This window comes from Lepisma saccharinum, chromosome 10, assembly GCF_977018435.1.
Source record: "Lepisma saccharinum chromosome 10, izLepSacc3.1, whole genome shotgun sequence".
Lineage (NCBI taxonomy): Eukaryota > Metazoa > Arthropoda > Insecta > Zygentoma > Lepismatidae > Lepisma > Lepisma saccharinum.
This window is the reverse complement of record NC_139238.1, coordinates 82,711,932-82,730,812: the sequence shown is the minus strand read 5'-3', so window position 1 is coordinate 82,730,812 and position 18,881 is coordinate 82,711,932. Positions and strand designations below refer to the sequence as shown.

General features: G+C 37.1%; 1 protein-coding gene across 1 annotated transcript in view; it reads left to right on the top strand.

Moving 5' to 3' along the window:
- Positions 1-946: 946 nt before the first annotated feature.
- PolA1 (DNA polymerase alpha catalytic subunit) overlaps positions 947-18,881 on the top strand; it is a 113,283-nt gene continuing 95,348 nt past the window's right edge. Inside the window, exons 1-4 of the mRNA XM_083130028.1 lie at positions 947-1,141; positions 8,807-9,010; positions 13,032-13,228; positions 18,517-18,659. Coding sequence (XP_082986154.1) covers positions 1,123-1,141; positions 8,807-9,010; positions 13,032-13,228; positions 18,517-18,659 — 563 coding nt within the window. The 5' untranslated portion in view covers positions 947-1,122. The remainder of the gene's footprint in view (positions 1,142-8,806; positions 9,011-13,031; positions 13,229-18,516; positions 18,660-18,881) is intronic.

The following is an 18,881-nucleotide window of genomic DNA, read 5'->3' as shown; positions in this document are numbered from 1 at the left end:
AGAGTACTTTCATTACCATCAGCACAACAGACTCAAGAGAGAATTATTTTTTCATAAAGTCTGTAAAATGTTCGTTTGCTACTGGTCCCTATAATTTCAAATTGACTGTCCACTCTAATATAAATATAGTTTGACTAAACCTGAGATTTTGATAAAAATTGTCTCCTCTGAGAAGTACCACTTAAATCATGCAGTAAGAGGTGCATTTATTAGTATGATTGTAAGTTTTGAAATTTTGCATTTAAAAATTCATTAAGAATTCATTTCTTAAAACTGAAAAGTGTCATTTTTCAACTACTTTCCGTGTTCTATAGAAATATTTATTATTTATTGAGAATGTTTTGTGTCCTACATTTTGACCCTACATTTTGGGACAGCATGTCCTACAATTACCTTACAGCGATCTGGTAACCCTATGTTTTCCACACTACGTTATTCAAAGCGCTGTACTTAAACTGAACGCAGAGAAACGCGAGAACTTGCAGGGGTCATTTTACAGGGTGTAGTTTTTAAAATTGATGTAAAAGATTGGAAATGTCCATTGTAACTTTGGATCCGCCACTGACCCTTGCAGGAACTGTTCACCTAATCGTTCAATGCTAACGATTCCTGGGTCTGTTTGTAGTACAGTGGGATCCATGAATATTACAGAACAAATTGTCCATCACCATGTTCGTGCACTTTATTTGGCCCAATAAGAGCTTCAAGAATTAAAAGAAAACTCAAAACAAGCTGTTGACAACTTCTGCACCAGCATGCATAAAAATCCATCGCTTAAAAACACATACGATGTAAGAGAAAAATTAATGAAAACAGTCATAGACAATTTGCACGGTAAAACTCATGGATCCCACTGTACACTGCGAGCGAGCGAGCAGTTCCTAAGAAGGAGTTGTTCCCTAACGACTCGTTCACGAACGTTCATTTTCGCGCGCTTTTATGTGAGGTGTAAATGGATACGTATGTTTGTTCATCGAAGGAAATATTTTTAAGAAAAATATTTATCAGGGCTATATAGTTGTGTTTTATCGTATATAATTGATGGCATTCCCATCTATTTGTTGTGATTAAAGAATAACTGACTTTCATACAGTTTTGAGGAATACATTGATGCATTAGAGAATGGACGAAAGTAACAGTGGTAAGTGAAGGAAATGCTGATTTGCACATGTTTTTCAAATAAATGTTGAACTCAAGCTTTTTGGATTAAGTAGAAGTATTATTAACACGTTTCTTGCAGATATTACTAGTCGTATATGTAGAAATGTTGTTACAGACTTATAAAATCATCTAATTTCAAAATGAACCAGAATAGATTTTTGAAATTTCCTGCTTTAAGGTAATACAGGTAAGTCGAATAGATTAGAAACAGCAGCCTGTATTATATTAATTATTTTTTGTGTGGGAGCTTAACGTTCATCAGTTGAAAGCTGTAAACTTTGCGGGTCTTACCCATTTGTCTGACATTACTGCTAAAATTTTCCGTTTACCAAAGCAAGTTTTAATGACATCCCACATTAAGGGTAATTTTGGGGCCGTCGACCCACTGTACCCCCTCGAGAATTATGTCGATTTTTTTAAATCAACAGATTTCAACATTTTACCTAATATAAAAGTGGTTCCAGCTTTAGGAAACCACAAATAATGGAGATATTTGATCGCAAAGTATGACCCGCGTAAGCACAAGAAACTCCTATTCCGGACTACTTTCACTTATTTTTCCCGTAAAAAATTCCCAAACAGCAGCAAAACTAACACTTCTGGCGTAACAAAAACGAAATCACTATCGGTACCAAATATGGCCCTCCTAACCTAACAACCATATCCAATACGAACGAGAATACATAATTTTTGAGAGTACTAAGAAAGCAACGTGAAATCACTATTGTGACGAAACCTGGCCCTCCTAACTTAACAACTATTTCCAATGCGAACAAAAATATAATATTTAAAAGTAGCCTTAAAACAATGCACTTTCTGCTACATGATTGCAGTGGCGAAATGTGTCAATTGGCAGACAAATCACACATTTTCATTGATAGCACTTACCACACTAAAAACATATGCCCACCTTCCTAAGAAAATCCGGAGCAGTACCATGTCACATGATGGTCTCACTTATTGCACAACACTTTAGCAACCTTGTATTCTGACGTCGCGGGGCTTACATTGTTAGGTTAGGCTAGCTAGGTTTAGTTCTCTTAGCCAAAATAATAATTTGTCATTGTATTTATGCTAATGCTACCTAACCTAACCTCGTAGGCATGCCTCGTCTACCGAAACATCGTCTGCAGTAAATCTCATGCTCCCTGACCCTGATGTAACACCAGGATTGCCAACCTTCAATCTCTTGATATTTCCAACACGGCCCCAAGTTACAAAACACAAACAACGTAACAACACGTTCCTTCATATCACATGCAGATGGCAACGATCAAAGTGACGTCATAAATAGTCCCATCAAAAAAACTCTCATTACTCCACTATAATACAACCTTTGTCAGAAAAGTTCCAGGACTGAGCTCGTAAAAAATAATTTATTCAACTTAGGAACTAATGGTCCTAGGTCTAGTCAAAATAGTTCTCTTGGGTATCTATACACAGCTGCCACTGTTTCTGGAGGTCATGGAAGCAAGCAGAGAAAGCTTCATCCAGGAGGCTTCTCAGCACATCTGTCGCAAAAACTGTTTAGATTGCTACAATATCTTCATGACACTTCCCTTTCAGCAGCTTTTTCACATGTGGTTGGGGGGGGGGGGGGGGGATGAAATGACAGGGTGACAGTTCGGGTGAATATGTGGGATGTGGTAGAGCAGGGATACAATGCTTGGCCAGAATTTCCTGGACTGATAAAGCAATATGGGCATTTTGGAAATCTGCGCGTTTACTCACTAAATAGATTCTTTTACAGTAAAAAAAAGTATAAAAAACTTACGTGAGTGAGTATATGTCTGCAATCATTATACTCACTCACGTAAGTTTTTTATACTTTTTTTTACTGTAAAAGATGCAATATGGGGCCTTGCATTGTCGTGCAATAACAGCCACTGCTAAGATGCCGACAAATCAGGGTGGCACCACCAAATTGCTTGACAAAAACATTTCAGCTCGTCAATATAAAAGTTTTGATTTATCGTTTATCCTTCAGGCAGGTATTCATGGTGCATCAAACCTTTAGCATAAAAATATGTGATCAACATTGTCTTTGGATCGCCTTGCACTGAATCTCTGCCCTCCCAAAACCTTTTGTGCCAATCAAAGACACGGCTTCTCGATAATGCCTTGTCACATTGCTGTATCATATTCCATGTTTCACTAGAGGTTTTCCTATCTTAACAGAGAACTTAATGTTAACCCTCTGCTCAGAATCCACGTCCATCACATCACTCGAGTAATTTCCAAGTAAAGAAGCCAAACAGTGGGTTGGAAAGCACAGCCCTGCCACCTAGTGAGTTTACATGGATACACTTCCGTGGCCATGATTATTCAGAACACATATCAGGTAACTGAATATCATAGGTAAAGAAAAAAAATCAGTCCTGGAACTTTTCTGACAAAGGTTGTACATCTCTTAAAGCTAAAAAAAACACAAATCGTTTGTGTAGTACATAATCTTCATAAATGACACAATAATCATCACCTTATCGCGGGGGTATGGAGTGTCGATGATACCGTAGTTTCTAATCATGTAGTGTTCTATAATTTCTTATGACGTTATGAAATTTTTTGGTTGTTCAAATGCAAATTTTCCATGGCAGTTTGGTTTTACAATGAAATATTGTCTATTCAGTCTTCGGAGTTTTTTTTTTTTTTGAACGCGACTATTTTCACCAGGTGGTGAGAATACCATACAGGGCTATTTTCATTAGGTGGTGAGAATAGCATGAAGAGCTATTTTCACCAGGTGCTAAGAACTGCATGAAGAGCTATTTTCACCAAGTGCTGAAAACAGCATATGTGTTATTTTCACAAGCAAGAATAATTACCTGAATCGTACAATAACATTGTATTTTATAATATTGATTGGCAGTGTTGCTGAACTTACTGTTAAGAAGTTATTTTAAATTAAAAATTGGTTTGACTACTACTGTCACCAGGCAGTGAGAATAGCAGAAAGTGCTGAAGACCAGAAATTCCATGATCAGGTGTTTGGGAATATCTACAGAAGTAATTTAAATGCTAACAGCCCTAAACCTGACCTGCCTAACCTAACAATGAAAGCATTTAGGAAAGTAATACCCCTTCATACTTACGTCACATACTAATCCATATCAGAACACCTTGCAGTATTTTCCCAACTCCATAGCATGCAGAAAAAAAGTACTTGTCTCCTGCACGACAATAAATTCACCCTGACGTAAGCTTCATACACATAAACAACTAAAGAATACACACAGGCCAGGTTGTAGATCATGCACATGCAGTTTAAAATCTGGTGAAAATAGTCACTCAGTTTTTTTTTATGTATCTTACTTTCCTATTTGTTTATAAAGAAGTAAATAAGCCTAGATTCCAATCGTGTCATCCTATCATCATAATATAAACATTCCTTCCATATAATTGGAATTTTCTTGATTAATTCCCATATATATTTTTTTTTGGAAGGGGAGAATTTTCTTTACATTTTGATGCTATGTGTAGGTGAAGAGTGTCAGTTTTGGTACTGTAGTCATTATAATTATGTTCCTACTTAATATATTAGTATTTATATATTTTGAGTAGGTTTGATTGGCTTGGTAATTGTTCACTTACATTCATCTGCATGTGTATACAATATTTTCGGTGTGAAAAGAACTCTTCAGACAGTGTCGACTTATGAGCTCAGTCAATTACATAACTTATTTTTCACAACATAATATCTTGAAATTAATATACAGTGAGTCACATAATTATTCGGACACACAGTAAATTTCTAACGTTTAAGAGCGGGAAGGGTGTGAAATCTGTGTACAGCGTTGAAGTTGATTTTCGTTTAAAAAATGTCATGTTTAGCATAAAATTGGACGATAAAATGTTAAAAAACGAACATCAGCAACAATATAACGAAGGATGAATCCCTACCGTTGCAAAAATAGTGCCACAAAATTATTCGGACACATAGTAAATGTTAACGTAAGTTTGCGATACAGTGACAATTTCGATTTACGGATTGATTGATGTATGTATACTCTGTTCATATATATTAACTCTGGTTTCCTGTAGGTTTCTATAGCAATTACGATCGCGTTTTTTTAAGAAAGTTGTGATATAAGAACATATTCTATGTAGAAATGGGGCGAAGGGGAAAATAAAGTTCATTTGAACAACGTCAGTTAGTGATATGGCACCACGCTAAGGGTAAAACTTACCGTGCAATTGCCTCAATGTTGAAAATGAAAAAAAAGTACAGTTGCAGATATTATTAAGCGATTTAAAGATGAAGACAGGATCGAATCCCACGTTCATACAGGGAGACCAAGAATTTTTTCCCCCAGAGAAGAGACAGTAATCGTGAGGAAAATTTAAAAAAAAACCTAAGATGAGTGCTCCAATGATGTGTGCTGAGGTAGCTGAGGAGAGTGGAAAGCATAGTCATCCTGAAACTATAGAAAGAGTGCTCAGAAGGGCAAACTATCATGGCCGTGTAGCCAGGAGAAAGCCATTTGTAAGTAAGCCAAACAGGACAAGAAGACTGGTGTTTGCAAAGGAACACTTAGAAAAGGATCAGACATGGTGGAATCGGGTAATTTTCACTGGCGAGAGTAAATTCAATATTTGTGAGTCAGATGAGAGGGTAACAGTGTGGCGTAAACCAAATGAGGAGCTCCGAGGGAAAAATATGCAAGCAACACGGGGTGGTCACGTAATGGTTTGGGGCTGCATGTCGGCCCAAGGTGTTGGTAAATTGGCTTTCATCGAACAGACAATGGACAGGTACCACTACCTTGACATTCTGAAGTCAAATCTAAAGACTAGTGCTGAAATGATGGGCATTCTTTGTAACTTTATGTTTTATGAAGATAATGACTCGAAGCACACTTCCCGCGTAGTACAAGAATGGTTATTGTACAACTGCCCAAAAGTGCTCCATCCTCCACCGCAGTCTCCAGACTTGAACGTCATTGAGCACCTCTGGTGTAAGTTGGAAAAAGAAGTGAGGAAAACACTATAACCTCAAAGGCAGACCTCAAGGAGAGACTTCAACATGAATGGGCCAACATATCGCCAGTGTACACCAGAAAATTGGTAGAAAGTATGCCAAATCGTTTATCCGAGGTGTTAAAAATGAAAGGGATGCCTACCAGATACTGACATTTCTGTTCGTGCTTTCCTGTTTCTCCTTCCATGTGTCCGAATAATTTTGTTTAACCCACAAAAAATGTTTGTTTTGTTTAATGAAAATATTTTACTAATATATTATATTAAACATAATTGAAGATACTTAACAGTGTGCTCATATTGTGTTTTGTTTGTTAAATAAATATTAAACATTTATCATCATATTATATCACGACTACGTCAGTAAATATTCAGAAATCTTGTCTGTCCGAATAATTATGTGACTCACCGTATGCATACATCTTGGAAATGGACAAATTAGCATCTCTGAACTGAACTTGTAAAAGATCATTGCACAATGATAACCGTGAGCAGTATTTATGTACTGGGTGGTCAGTTATAATGAAAAATACACATCATATAAAAATGTTTTATTCTAAAATATAGTGCTGAAAGGGGAATGTAAGTTGGTGCTATTCATTATGTCATAGATGGTGTTACTGTTGGTGAAACCAAGGTAACACTTTACTATACCTGAGACAGATTTCTTCAAATTTACGGGAGAAAGTACTTACGCAAATCATTTTCTGTAGCGTTGTTGATGTTCGGGAATGTAATTTTGATTCATTTTTATGCGAATGCATGTGGTTTTGTACGAAAATCTATTTCCGACGTGCTATTGCTGCTGCTGCCATTTGCTTCCTGCATGAGAGCACAATACGCTCTCGTATTGTCCGTATATGCTAAATTGAACGAAAGGAGTGCTAATGGAACCAAACCTAACAGGCCTAACCTAACCTAGCAGGCATACTTCGTCCCCGTGATGGTTCTTGGGGCTATCGTGAATTTTTGGGCTAACGTCAATGGTTTTTCTGGCTCAAGGAACGATCAACGGTAAGCTATCGCCATGTTGTGTGTGGAAATAAACAAGAACAGTTAGTACTCGTAAATCTAAGAAATATACATTACTTTCCTAACAAATTCAATTATTTCACCTAAATAAGTGTTCCGGAATGCAGAATAGTACGTTAGCAATGTAAAAAAGTGCGAAAGAAATGATTCCCAGGTGTTTCAGGTATAGTAAAGTAGTACCGAAACCAATGCTGATATATGATTTTTTCAAATGAGAACTTCCCTTTCTATATTGCAGAATAAAATTTTACGCAAGAAAAGAACCACAATAAAACAAAACTTTGTCGCCTCGGAACATTTTTGAAAAAAGTGCATTTGTCAATCTACTTAGTTGTTAGAGTTGCAAAAAAGGTGGCTTTTTTGAATTAATGTTTTTTTTCTTGATAAAAAACAGACTCTCTGGAAAAATAACTGAGATTTTGGCTTTCTTTGGCTCTTTACCAATTACCTATTTCACTTGTTGTGTCAGTTAAGGGTTTAGAGTTCGAAATGTCATGTTTTGGAAATAGCTAAATAATTTTTTCATGATGTAGCTGCCAGAAGACACATTTTGGTCATTTCTTCTGCAGGGTGTTCGAAACGTCACGCAACCTAGACTTTGAACGTACGTAACTTTTGTACAAAATGCGATAGAGACATGAACCTTGCATTGGGAATTAATTTTGTCCATGTAGATATTTTATGAACATAAAAACACAATATGATTCTCTGCATGAACGTTTTAGTGTGGAAAAAAAGTTGTAGGAAAGTATTTGCATGAAGCAAAGAAAAACTTGGATAAAATACAGATATGGAGTCGCTTTGAAAAATGTTCAATGTGTGTCGCTGGTCTCCTTGGGTATTTATGGAATTTGCAAAAGTACGATAAAGTTTTATGCATTCTATGCATTACAGGTAATTTATGGATTTCCACCTCTTCCTTTGATGCTGGCAAGGTCCCAACTTACATTTGCTGATGCTAATCTCATAATTATATGTGTGGTGTTCATCATACAAATTGGATACATGTGTATGTCTCCAGCAGTGGCATATTCTCTCATGTAAACCAACTTTTTTGTTTTTATAATTTTGATTGAGCATTCCTGAAAAGCAAACTTTATTTACATGTGTCATGTATATACAATATAACGATCGAAATAAAAATCCTGGGGAGGATTCTCCACTAGAGGGGCAGACTTTTTCTTATAAGAACAAAGAAGAGCTTTACTAAGTAGTATACTTTACTAAGAAATACTCTAAAACATACAAAAAGAACATAGGATTATATGTCTCTGTGTGTGTTTGTTAGTGTTGCACCAATAACAAAATATGCAAAATTAAATTAAAACAACAATGAAAAATAAATATAAGTATGAAATGTAATTGATTTAGAGTAATAAATATCAAAAATTATATGAAAACTAAAATGAAATAAAAAAATTTCATCTATTTTGTAATTTATTGACATTTTGAACCAGTTGGTTAAGGAAATAGTTTGCCATATTAAGTAAGAAATAAATACACTTTTATATGTAACAACATAATTAATATATGTACATACATATATTTGTATGTATGTGCATAAATTTAGATTTCCTCCCCTCAGAAGTCTTCAATAATATCACACCCTGAGAAAGGTACTTTTTTTTCCCCCCAGAGTCACTTGCCACATCCCGAGCTAAGAGGCAGAAGCTTGATAGGAAAGGAAGGTTTGCTGCCTTGCAGAAGCTGAGAGACTTGAAAGGTTCCAAGTACAAGTATGAAGTGAATGATGTCGATAACGTCTATGATGAAGTGGATGAAAAGGAATACACAAAGAAGGTTCTCAAGAGACAAGAGGAGGATTGGATTATTGATGATGGTAAGTTCAGTGTTTGAGAGATTGCCACTAACAATGTGGTTATGTTCAAAGTTATCACATGCCCGAGAGTAAGTGGCCTGACTTCAGATTGCTGCATTCTTATCTTGTCATTACATCATATGAATTCACTACATATACAGGTCTCCTTGTATGATTGGTGATTCATGAGGTCTCTGTGAAGTATATGTTATCAACTGTTGCTTGTGGCTTTTTGCTTCAGTCTGAATACTCCCTAAATCCAGTCTCACACTGTAGTAAGTAGGTCCTCACTTCCCGACCCACCTCCAACTCGAAACTACCATAAGATTCTTTACGTCTTCAGTTCACGAAGACAGCAAAAGGGGTCTCACACGATCCTTAAAATCGCATCTTTAAAAATGGCGACTGCACAAACACTGTATACCACTTCGCAAGTTTAGATGCTAATAACCACTGAAGATTTGGGGAAAAAAATGTTTTCTCTTAAAAGAATAATAACGTTGGCACTGTTGAAAAATGAGACATGTAACCTGTGGCACTGGATGTGAGTATATAACATATTCGAACATGTGTTCTCGGGTTACCAGCCAGGTTAAATTGGAGTTGGCTAGGCGAGCCTTCTTCTGTCGCAGGTCTTGAAGATGGTGAATCCTGCGAAGTTTCTCCTCCCCGTAAAGGAATCGAATTCCTATTCTTATTTTATATAACATATGTTATTTCAGGTTGTTATACCACTTTAGGGACACACTTGTATGAAGTTGCATTATCTGTATATTACGATAGAAGTTGCATATTCTAAGGAAACCCTTCTCGTACGGTTTTGAAATATATCCCCCAATACGAACCAGTCAAGTAAATTACATAAACTTCACAACATTCAAAGTGCGAAAATTGTGTTGTTTACATTACCATATTATATTTATATTTGATTGACATATCTTTGCTCCTAAAATACATATTGTGAAATTTACTGTGAAGTCCATGAAGAACTAATTACAATTCATAATTTATATATCATTACAAAACTAGCAGATTTTTTTACTGCGGTGCTACACACAGCACAGTCTATTTGTAACAGCCAACAGAGTACATAGTACGTTTGTGGCTGTTCAGTGTTTACTTGAAATTAGTATTTGCGTCGGTTCTGAAAGTAAAATAACAGTATCACAGTAGGAAATTTAGACATACGAACTATTTAAAACATCAATAATGAGTAGACTCTTCACTCAACAAATAAAATATTCGCCCCAATCATTTATATAGCTGTATTGGTTGAATCTTTTTCTTCTTTAAGCTGCCTTGAATAAACAGTTGAACATATGTTGTCTTTCTTCTTCTTCTACTTCAGCTGGCCAGTGTGCTCCTCAGTTCTGATTGGTAGTTCTATGGTATTGCTGATGGATTTAGAGACTGTTTCTAATTCTGCCGAGAACTGAATATGAGAAAGCTCTCGCACGATCGTTAAGTGAGGAAGCTAGAAGTCGATGACTAAGTGAGGACGTATCTAACTGCCGTGTGAGACTGGCTTAAAACAACACAGATATGGTTCTGCTCACTTGCAACGGTAGCATGGGATGACTTTCACTCGCTCGTACTCCTTTGAGTCTCCCATCCTTGAGCACTCGAGCATATACAATGGAATATCATTTTAATGTCAAAATAGTCATAGCCACATGTTTGTAAAATACCCACCTTGGTAGTTTCAGCCCACAATCATCTATTTCATTTTCATATATCACTGTGTATTGGTAAGATAAGCTACATTTTAACATGGAGGTGATGACTATGTTCACTTAAGTTTCAATTTCACCTTGTCTTTCACTTCACAATCCATATTTGGGAGCCCACCACCACAAACAGATTGCGGTTATATGTGTACTATTGGACTTCGAGTGTATTCTGCTCATTTGTCTCTTCACGCAAAGAGGCTCTCAATTCCATACTCTATCTAGTACTTTTCCTTGCAGTGTAGAATTATATTTCTTGTAGTTTATGGTTGTTACAAGCATAAAAACACAGTTTTTTATGATATTTCTGGAGAGCACGAGCTCCCTTCATCAGTCTGATGTACCCCACGATGAAGGGAGCGTGTGTTCTCCTTGTAACAACCTTAACCTAGAAGAAAAATAACTATCTAGTACTACTGGGCTTTGAGTGTATACTGATCGTTTCACCTGTTCGAGCGTTATTTGCTCTAGCAAAGATGTTCTCAATTCTGTGTGCTATCTACTCTGCTCGCCATTAAAATTGCAACACCCAGAAGGAAATGAGATAGAAACATGAAACTTGGCAAATATGTAGTTCATAATAAGATAAGAAAATGATTACAGTTAGAGCTCGGTGGTGTGACATGCGACACGTAGAACATGGTTGCATAACCCCAAGGAGCTAGTAGCGTGTGCAGCCTCCACGGGCGGCAATAACTGCTGCAACACGGCGAGGCATGGACAGAATGAGTCTATCCATGTCTGCTTGCGGTATGTCGTCCCAAGCGGCTTCCGCACGGTGCCAGAGGTCTTCAACATTACGTGCCGGAAACCTGAGTTGGGCCAGCCGGCGACCCACCATGGACCAGACATGTTCAATTGGCAACATATCCGGCGAACGTGCTGGCCAAGGAAGCAGGGGCACGTGGTTAGCTTCCATAAATGCGAGGACATTCCTTGCAACATGGGGGCGTGCGTTATCCTGTTGAAAAGTGGCATTATGCAGTGCATGGATTAATGGGACAGCAACATGGGTGAGAACCTGTGTGATGTACCGTTGGCTGTTCAATGTCCCTTGAATGCGTACGAGACGCAAACTAACACCTATGGCGATGGCACCCCATACCATGATACCCAATGAAGGCCCTGTGTGATGATGCATGATGCAGGCGTCATGAAGCCTAGTGCCATGGTGCTGCCACAAGCGTGTACGTCCATCATGATGTTGTATACAGAAGCGGGATTCATCAGAGAACACTACAGCATTCCACTCCGCCATCCATGCATGACGGTGTTGGCACCATCTCAGACGCAAACGCCTATGCTCTACCGTCAGAGGAATCCGCAACAGTGGGCACCGGGAAAAAATTCCCCCGTTCGTGGGGACACTGGACGTTGTAAAACATCCCGTACTTCATGCGCAATCCTCGTTGACGTGACCATTCTGTCTGTAAGGGCCATGCGTATCAGACGTCTGTCCTCTCGTTCCGTTGTCCGACGCGGACGTTGTGAACCTCTACGTCGCTCTACAGTGCCTTCCTGGACCCACTGGTTCCATACACGGATCACTGTGGATGCATTCCGTCCTTCACGGGCACCGATCTCACGGTAGGATAATCCGCATTCACGGTATGCAACAATTCGGCCGCGATCGAACTGGGAAACCTGCTTGAATCGCTGCCGTATTCGACGATGTGGCATTGCTGACCGATTTTAACACACTACACTCACGACCATGCACTTTCACTGCTCTTCTGCACCTATCTGACCTGCTACAGGTACCACTTACCAGATGGCATGGCAGGCGCACATGATGCATGACGGCCTTGAACACCTAATCATTTCCTTCTGCACCTCTCCTCTACACACTGTGCACATTTCGTCCGATTCCGATTACTCCTTCTGGGTGTTGCATTTTTAATGGCGAGCAGTTTAGCATCATCCGTGTAAACTATTTGGCAAAATGTGAAATAACGTGCTATTGATGTTCAATGTTTTTGAAAGGTGTACATTTTCCTACCATCTTTTGGCACAAATGATGTGACATGAACGGTATAACGTGAAACAATTTCTTAATCACAAAATTTAGAGCTTATTTATCAATACAACACTTTGTGTGAAGTCTGATTTATCCTGCATGTTATGCAAAATCAGAGACAATTAATTATTGCTGTTCTAAAAATTTGAGAGGCAAAAATGGACCCTTTACACAATAATAAACTCAATCCTGTACATAATTAGTTATGGATGTGTGGTGGAAAAGGAGTTGTGGTTCATCCTGGAACTGCCAATTTTGGAGTATCATCTGCTAATTGTGTCACTGTGTTTTATTGTAGATGGCTGTGGATATGTTGAAGATGGAAGAGAGATATTTGATGATGACCTGGATGGCGATGCAATGTTTTATGATTCTAGAAAAGGAAAGGATTCAAAGAGAAAAAAGAGATCAGATAGGTCAAAAGATAGCGGTTCATCAAAATCCAGTAATATTAAAAATATGTTGATGAATATGCCTACAAAGAAGAGAAAAGAGGTATGATCTTCCTAGTGAATATCATGTGTGTATTATTGCATTCATTATTTCTGTATGGAATGCATGCTAGAATTTGAGCATTGCAAGGAAAGTGTTTGCTTATATTTTTTGAGATCTTCAGGCTCTCTAATTAGATACGCGTGTTCTTAACGGATGCTGTGTCACTATCAAAAAATATTTGGTTGGAGTTCATTCACTTAAATTGGGCAATAATTTTCCAGAGTATCAGTGTGTTGCAGAAATAGGAAAAACGCAGCATGGTACTTTCATGCAGTCGAATACTGAAAATTATGCAAAATTTTAAATTTTCATTAATTTTGTATTAGTAATGTGTAAAAAGGATGTCATTAAATGACAGGTTGTTTAATATTCCGATGTTATTGGTATATTTTATAATGCAAAACTGTTTGATCCATGGACTTACAGTACAATGTGTACATGTTAATGTTTGTGTTTTAAATATATTTTAATTGTTACAATTTGCAAGCATTGGTATTGGGCTCAATCTTGTACTTAACTCTCCAATATGCACATGTGGTACAGGTGTCCCCATCGATATTCATTGCAAGATTGCAACACTGTGAACTATGCTGCAAATGGGTACTTTTGTGTACTGGATGTTCTTTCTTTATCTTTGTCTAAGCTCAGGTGTGTTGTTCTGTTGCACTTCTAAGCCACGTGAAATATAAAGTTAACGTCAGTCACATGCTTAGGGGACTAACATAACAAGGAAAATATCAAAGTGAGAAAGTACGGCAGATTCAGATATTATATGGAAGTGGGTTAGTGAGGAAGGGAGAACACACAGTTATGTGTTAGCAGGGTGACTACTCACCGGGAATTCCTGGAATTCTGCACGAATTATTGGGTCAGGGAATTCTACGTGAATTTTTCTCCGTAGACGTGCAACTTTTATTAATCCATCGAATTTATACATATTTATAAATGCTCTGAGGCAAGTTTTTCACAATATAGGTTTTATTTTTATCGAGGAAGGAAATGAAAGCTGCCGGAAAAATGAAAGAGAATTCTCTCAATCCATTTACTTTTTAGTGTCTTTTGCAGAACAGCCTATCTCACAAACGATAGATTATTGCAAGATAAGATATCCTGAAGTTGAATAGACAAATTTGAGTTTGAAGTTCTTGTACAATTAACAAATTTTCGTAGATTAGTATATTTGTAACATTCGTCACTTGTATTTGACGATGTATTTGGAGTCTGGATATGTGGAATTGCAAATGCAAACTTTGTACCTTAAATTAAATATTTTATATATATGTATCTTTTAATTGAATTGATTTAGAGTTTTTGGATACATTGGAATCACACAGACCCTTTATATTGTTAATATATTTGTGTGCATATGTGTTAATGGTGAGATTCGTAATATGTTGATGTAGAGAGAACATCTGCTTGTATACCCTTGAAATTTTGGAAAGTTCACCTTGAAAACCAGGTATTATACTTCAATTTTATCATGGTCCTAGAGTGGCCACCCTGGTTAATGATGAAAGTGACCTCCTGACTGAGTTGGAATTGGTTGGAAATAAACTGGCCCCATGGCTTTTTTGGTTGGTCTTTTTTCGTCTATTTTCACAAAAGTGTCTCAAATCAATGAAAATACAGGAGTTGGCAGTATTTTTCCTCTTCCATGGTTTTAGTTTATCTCCCTACTGTAAAATAGACCTCATTTCTAAATATAAAATACAATTTACAATATGAAATTCGTAGCTAGACATAAACAGTGTTTCCATGACAGATGGCTTTTTTTTTTTGAATGGGCGGTTCTTCCGAGTATGATCTTCATATTTCGGAAGGCTTATTAGATATATCTATGTAGTATAAACATATTCACATAACTAGAGTAGTTTTGTATGTGTTTTTAATACAACCTAATAGTATGATATGATTTTCAATGTTCGAATTTGTTATACGAACACGTACATGAAGCAGAAAAGAAAATACTGCTCTACCTTTAGAAAATCTAGTATCAACATTAAATTTTGTTTTCAGTAAAATATATGTTTGTATGCCGACATTTGCGGCCTGTAATGCCCGCTTATTTTTATAGACATATGCAGACATTTATATAAATATTGCAAAACGATCACTAACCTGTGTTATAACACGCAAAAGTTCTTCTGTAATTCATCTAAGTTCTGCTCTTATATACACAAATAAATATGCTATAGAAACGATGTTAAGAGCCACAGATAAAAAAGCATTTTAATCATGGTTTTGATCAGTAACGTCCTGCTTAAGTTTATATCCTTGAAAGAGTTTTGTGGCGATGGGAATCGTTTGGAGGTTTCGAATGTGCAACACTGTATCAGGATTACACTGCAGACGAAACCGATAAAAGTGAATGGTTTTCTTGTTATTGTAGTGTGTATGTGTGACGTGTCAGTGAGACGATTGGAATGCCAGCCGCAAGATTCACGTTAGAACAAAGATTTTTTATGTATGACACGTACCTACGTGAAAACAAACTCGTGTAGAGACGTGTGTAGGTAATTTGTACAGAAATTCCCATGCGTTTCAACTCCACACAGAGATACGGTTAGATATCTTGTCCTTAAATTACGAGAAACTGTATCGTTAAATTTTAAAACACCTAAGCAAAAACGACGGATTCTAACCGAAGCAAAACTCGATGATATTGGTGCAGCATTAGAACGTTCTCCAAACAAACCTCTACGCCGTGTTTCACAAGAGGTGGGCGTGTCAAAATCATCGGCACATACAGTCACTAAGCTACTAAAATTAAAACCATACTCTTATAACACAGGTTAGTGGTCGTTTTGCAATATTTATATAAATGTCTGCATATGTCCATAAAAATAAGCGGGCATTTCGGGCTGCAAATGTCGGCATCTCCGTCAGTGTCGCCCGCCACGCTTCTCCCGATCTCTCGGCTGCAGATCGAAATGGACGCACGGTATAATTTCGTTAAATGGCCACTAAACCTGGTCACAGAGCAACTAGTGATGTATTTTGGCTGCTTGTTGTAGTGGTTCTCAACCTTTGTGAGACCAAAGCCCAGTATATTTATTTCTTACACGTCAATGCCCTGATCCCAACTACTTCACTAATAAATACATTTCTGATCTTTAAACTTTATATGGAAATTAATATTAATATATCAAGTATGGCATAATCCTAGTTCATTTATGTATAGACTTGCTTTCAGTATGAAATTAGATAAAAAATTAGTCGTCAAACCCTGGGTGCAACTAACTTTTTGCACCACGGCAGTTGAAAAACACTGGCACTAAGACTGAAGTAAAGAAGCAAATGAGACTGGCTGCAAATCTGGACTGGACCTACAGTTTGAGATGAGATTCGAAGCACCCTGCCTCCACTGAGAATTGAACCTCAGTTCTCTTCTTATTACAAGGCAACAGCATTACTTTATACCACTCCAGAGGGTCATTCTATAAAAGGAACCTTCTTTAAAAAAGCTGGCCTTTTTCAATCAACAGTACTTGCAATTTTTTCTCTGATTTACAGGCTTAATGAAATCTCAATCTCTTATGAAGTAGCTAAAAATCTTGTCAAGTATAGACAACATTCAGATCAAAGCAACACATGACGGGGGTGTCATTTTTTACTTGTCCCCAAACATTGAATATTTTGATATTAACATTTGTTTCATATTTTATAACATCAACATTTAAATTGAGACACAAACATACAAAAGCTTGTTTTAAGTCCATTTCATGGTCAGATGTGCTCATCTACATGTTTAGTTGTAACACAAGCTTACCCATGCCATACGAGAAACTTACATACCGAGAGGCTGCTCACAAGCCCATACCTTTTTTATCACTAAAATTCAAGAAAACATTTTATTATTGAATCACTGCTTCCTTTGCTTATTATGTGCAGTTATTTATTAATTATAATAATTACAAGAATTACTATCATTAATAAAAAATAATAACCAATTATTTCATGAGTGTGTGTCATATATTTTATCATTCACTAAAACTCACAAAATACATATTTTTTTATTAATGCTTTTTAGTTTGTAGAAGTGCGGTTGTTTATTAAATATAATAATTACAATCATTACCAACCAATTGTACACTGTCACTGGCATGAGTGTCTCGAATGAGACAAATTCAAAGATCGCACATGATATGTGCACCAAGTGCATTTTGCCTCCTAATTACATTACATTTGTTGAACGAAAGTAATAAATAAGTATTGGGAACATTGTAGGAAACAATGTAATTTATTTTCAAACAGTTGAAAAATCTAAAAAGTAGAGGTGGTGGGGCTGGAAGGACCCTTCCCACCCCCCTCCATATAAGCTAGGGTTAAAATTGTATCTGAACCGTTATGCAATATGTGTCAACTGGGATTGGCCAATATCTGTCTCTTGGCTGCTACATCATGTATATTTCTTTTAGCTAGTTGTAAAACATGTTACTACAAACCTGTAACTTTATAACGGTAACTTCAAGTGAAATAGGTTAGCTCTAATTGGCTTTATCGGTAAAAGAAACATCCATTCAAAAAGTAGGCTTTTTTGCAAGTCTACTCATGACCAAAAGTGAACATGACTGCTTCGGTTGTAACACATTTAGGCACTTGGGGAAGGACTGAAGAATGTGACTGATGTTAACCTTATTATATAACGTCACTTAGAAAGTGCAGCAGAGAATTGTGGCTGATCTTAGAAGAAAGACAAAGAAGGAATGTTCAGCTTGAATGCGCAGTATAAGTCACGATGTATTTCATACTTTAAAGATGGTTAATAGGTTGGGGAACAGATGTACCCTACTTGCCTATACATGTTGCAGTAAATTACGCATATAATGCAGGGTTAAGAAATGGAGTTTCTTCCAACTGGAGGTATTGCCGTCATACTTCCACTAACTAACTAACTCTCTAGCCTTCTTGAACCCGAAGGTTCATGGCTGCAGCAACACAGGCCTTCCATCTTTCCATATCTTCAGCAAGATCTATATACTCTTTTCCATCCCTACCAATTTTCTTTAGGTGCATCTCAATATTATCCCTCCATCTTTGTCTTGGTCTTCCTACTGGTCTCTTACCATCAGGTTTCCCAACAAGAATCCTGTAAACTCTTCTTTCCTCTCCACTGAAAAATAAAATACCCTTTAAACAGAGTTAAGTTAGAACATTCCAGTATCATCTCAAAATGTATTTGAATATATTTTGGAAACCTGATAAAATTGCTTTGACAAGATTAATAGGATTCCTGACAATATGACATTGTAAATTTAGACATTTTTTTTTCCTTTCTCCCTTCACAGGGACCTGTCAAGCTGGATGAGGATGACATCTTGGGGGACATAATGCAGGAGCTTCACAAAGAGCCTAGCCTAGTGATAAAGCCAAAAATGCCTTCGCTGAAAAGAGACACCTTTTCTCTGTCTCCGTCCGGCAGTGCTTTAAGGTAAGTGAATAATCAATTTATTAGATGCAAGAAATTGTCTTACGCCTTGTGCTGAGAAATATCTCAAACCTCTAATTTGCATAATGAGATTCAATATACAAACAAGAACTGTACCTGTTGTAAAATAATCAGTGTGCTGTTTATAAATACAGTAGAATCCTGATTTTACGTTCCCCTGTTTTACATTTACCCGCATTATACATTCAATAATCATGGTTCCAA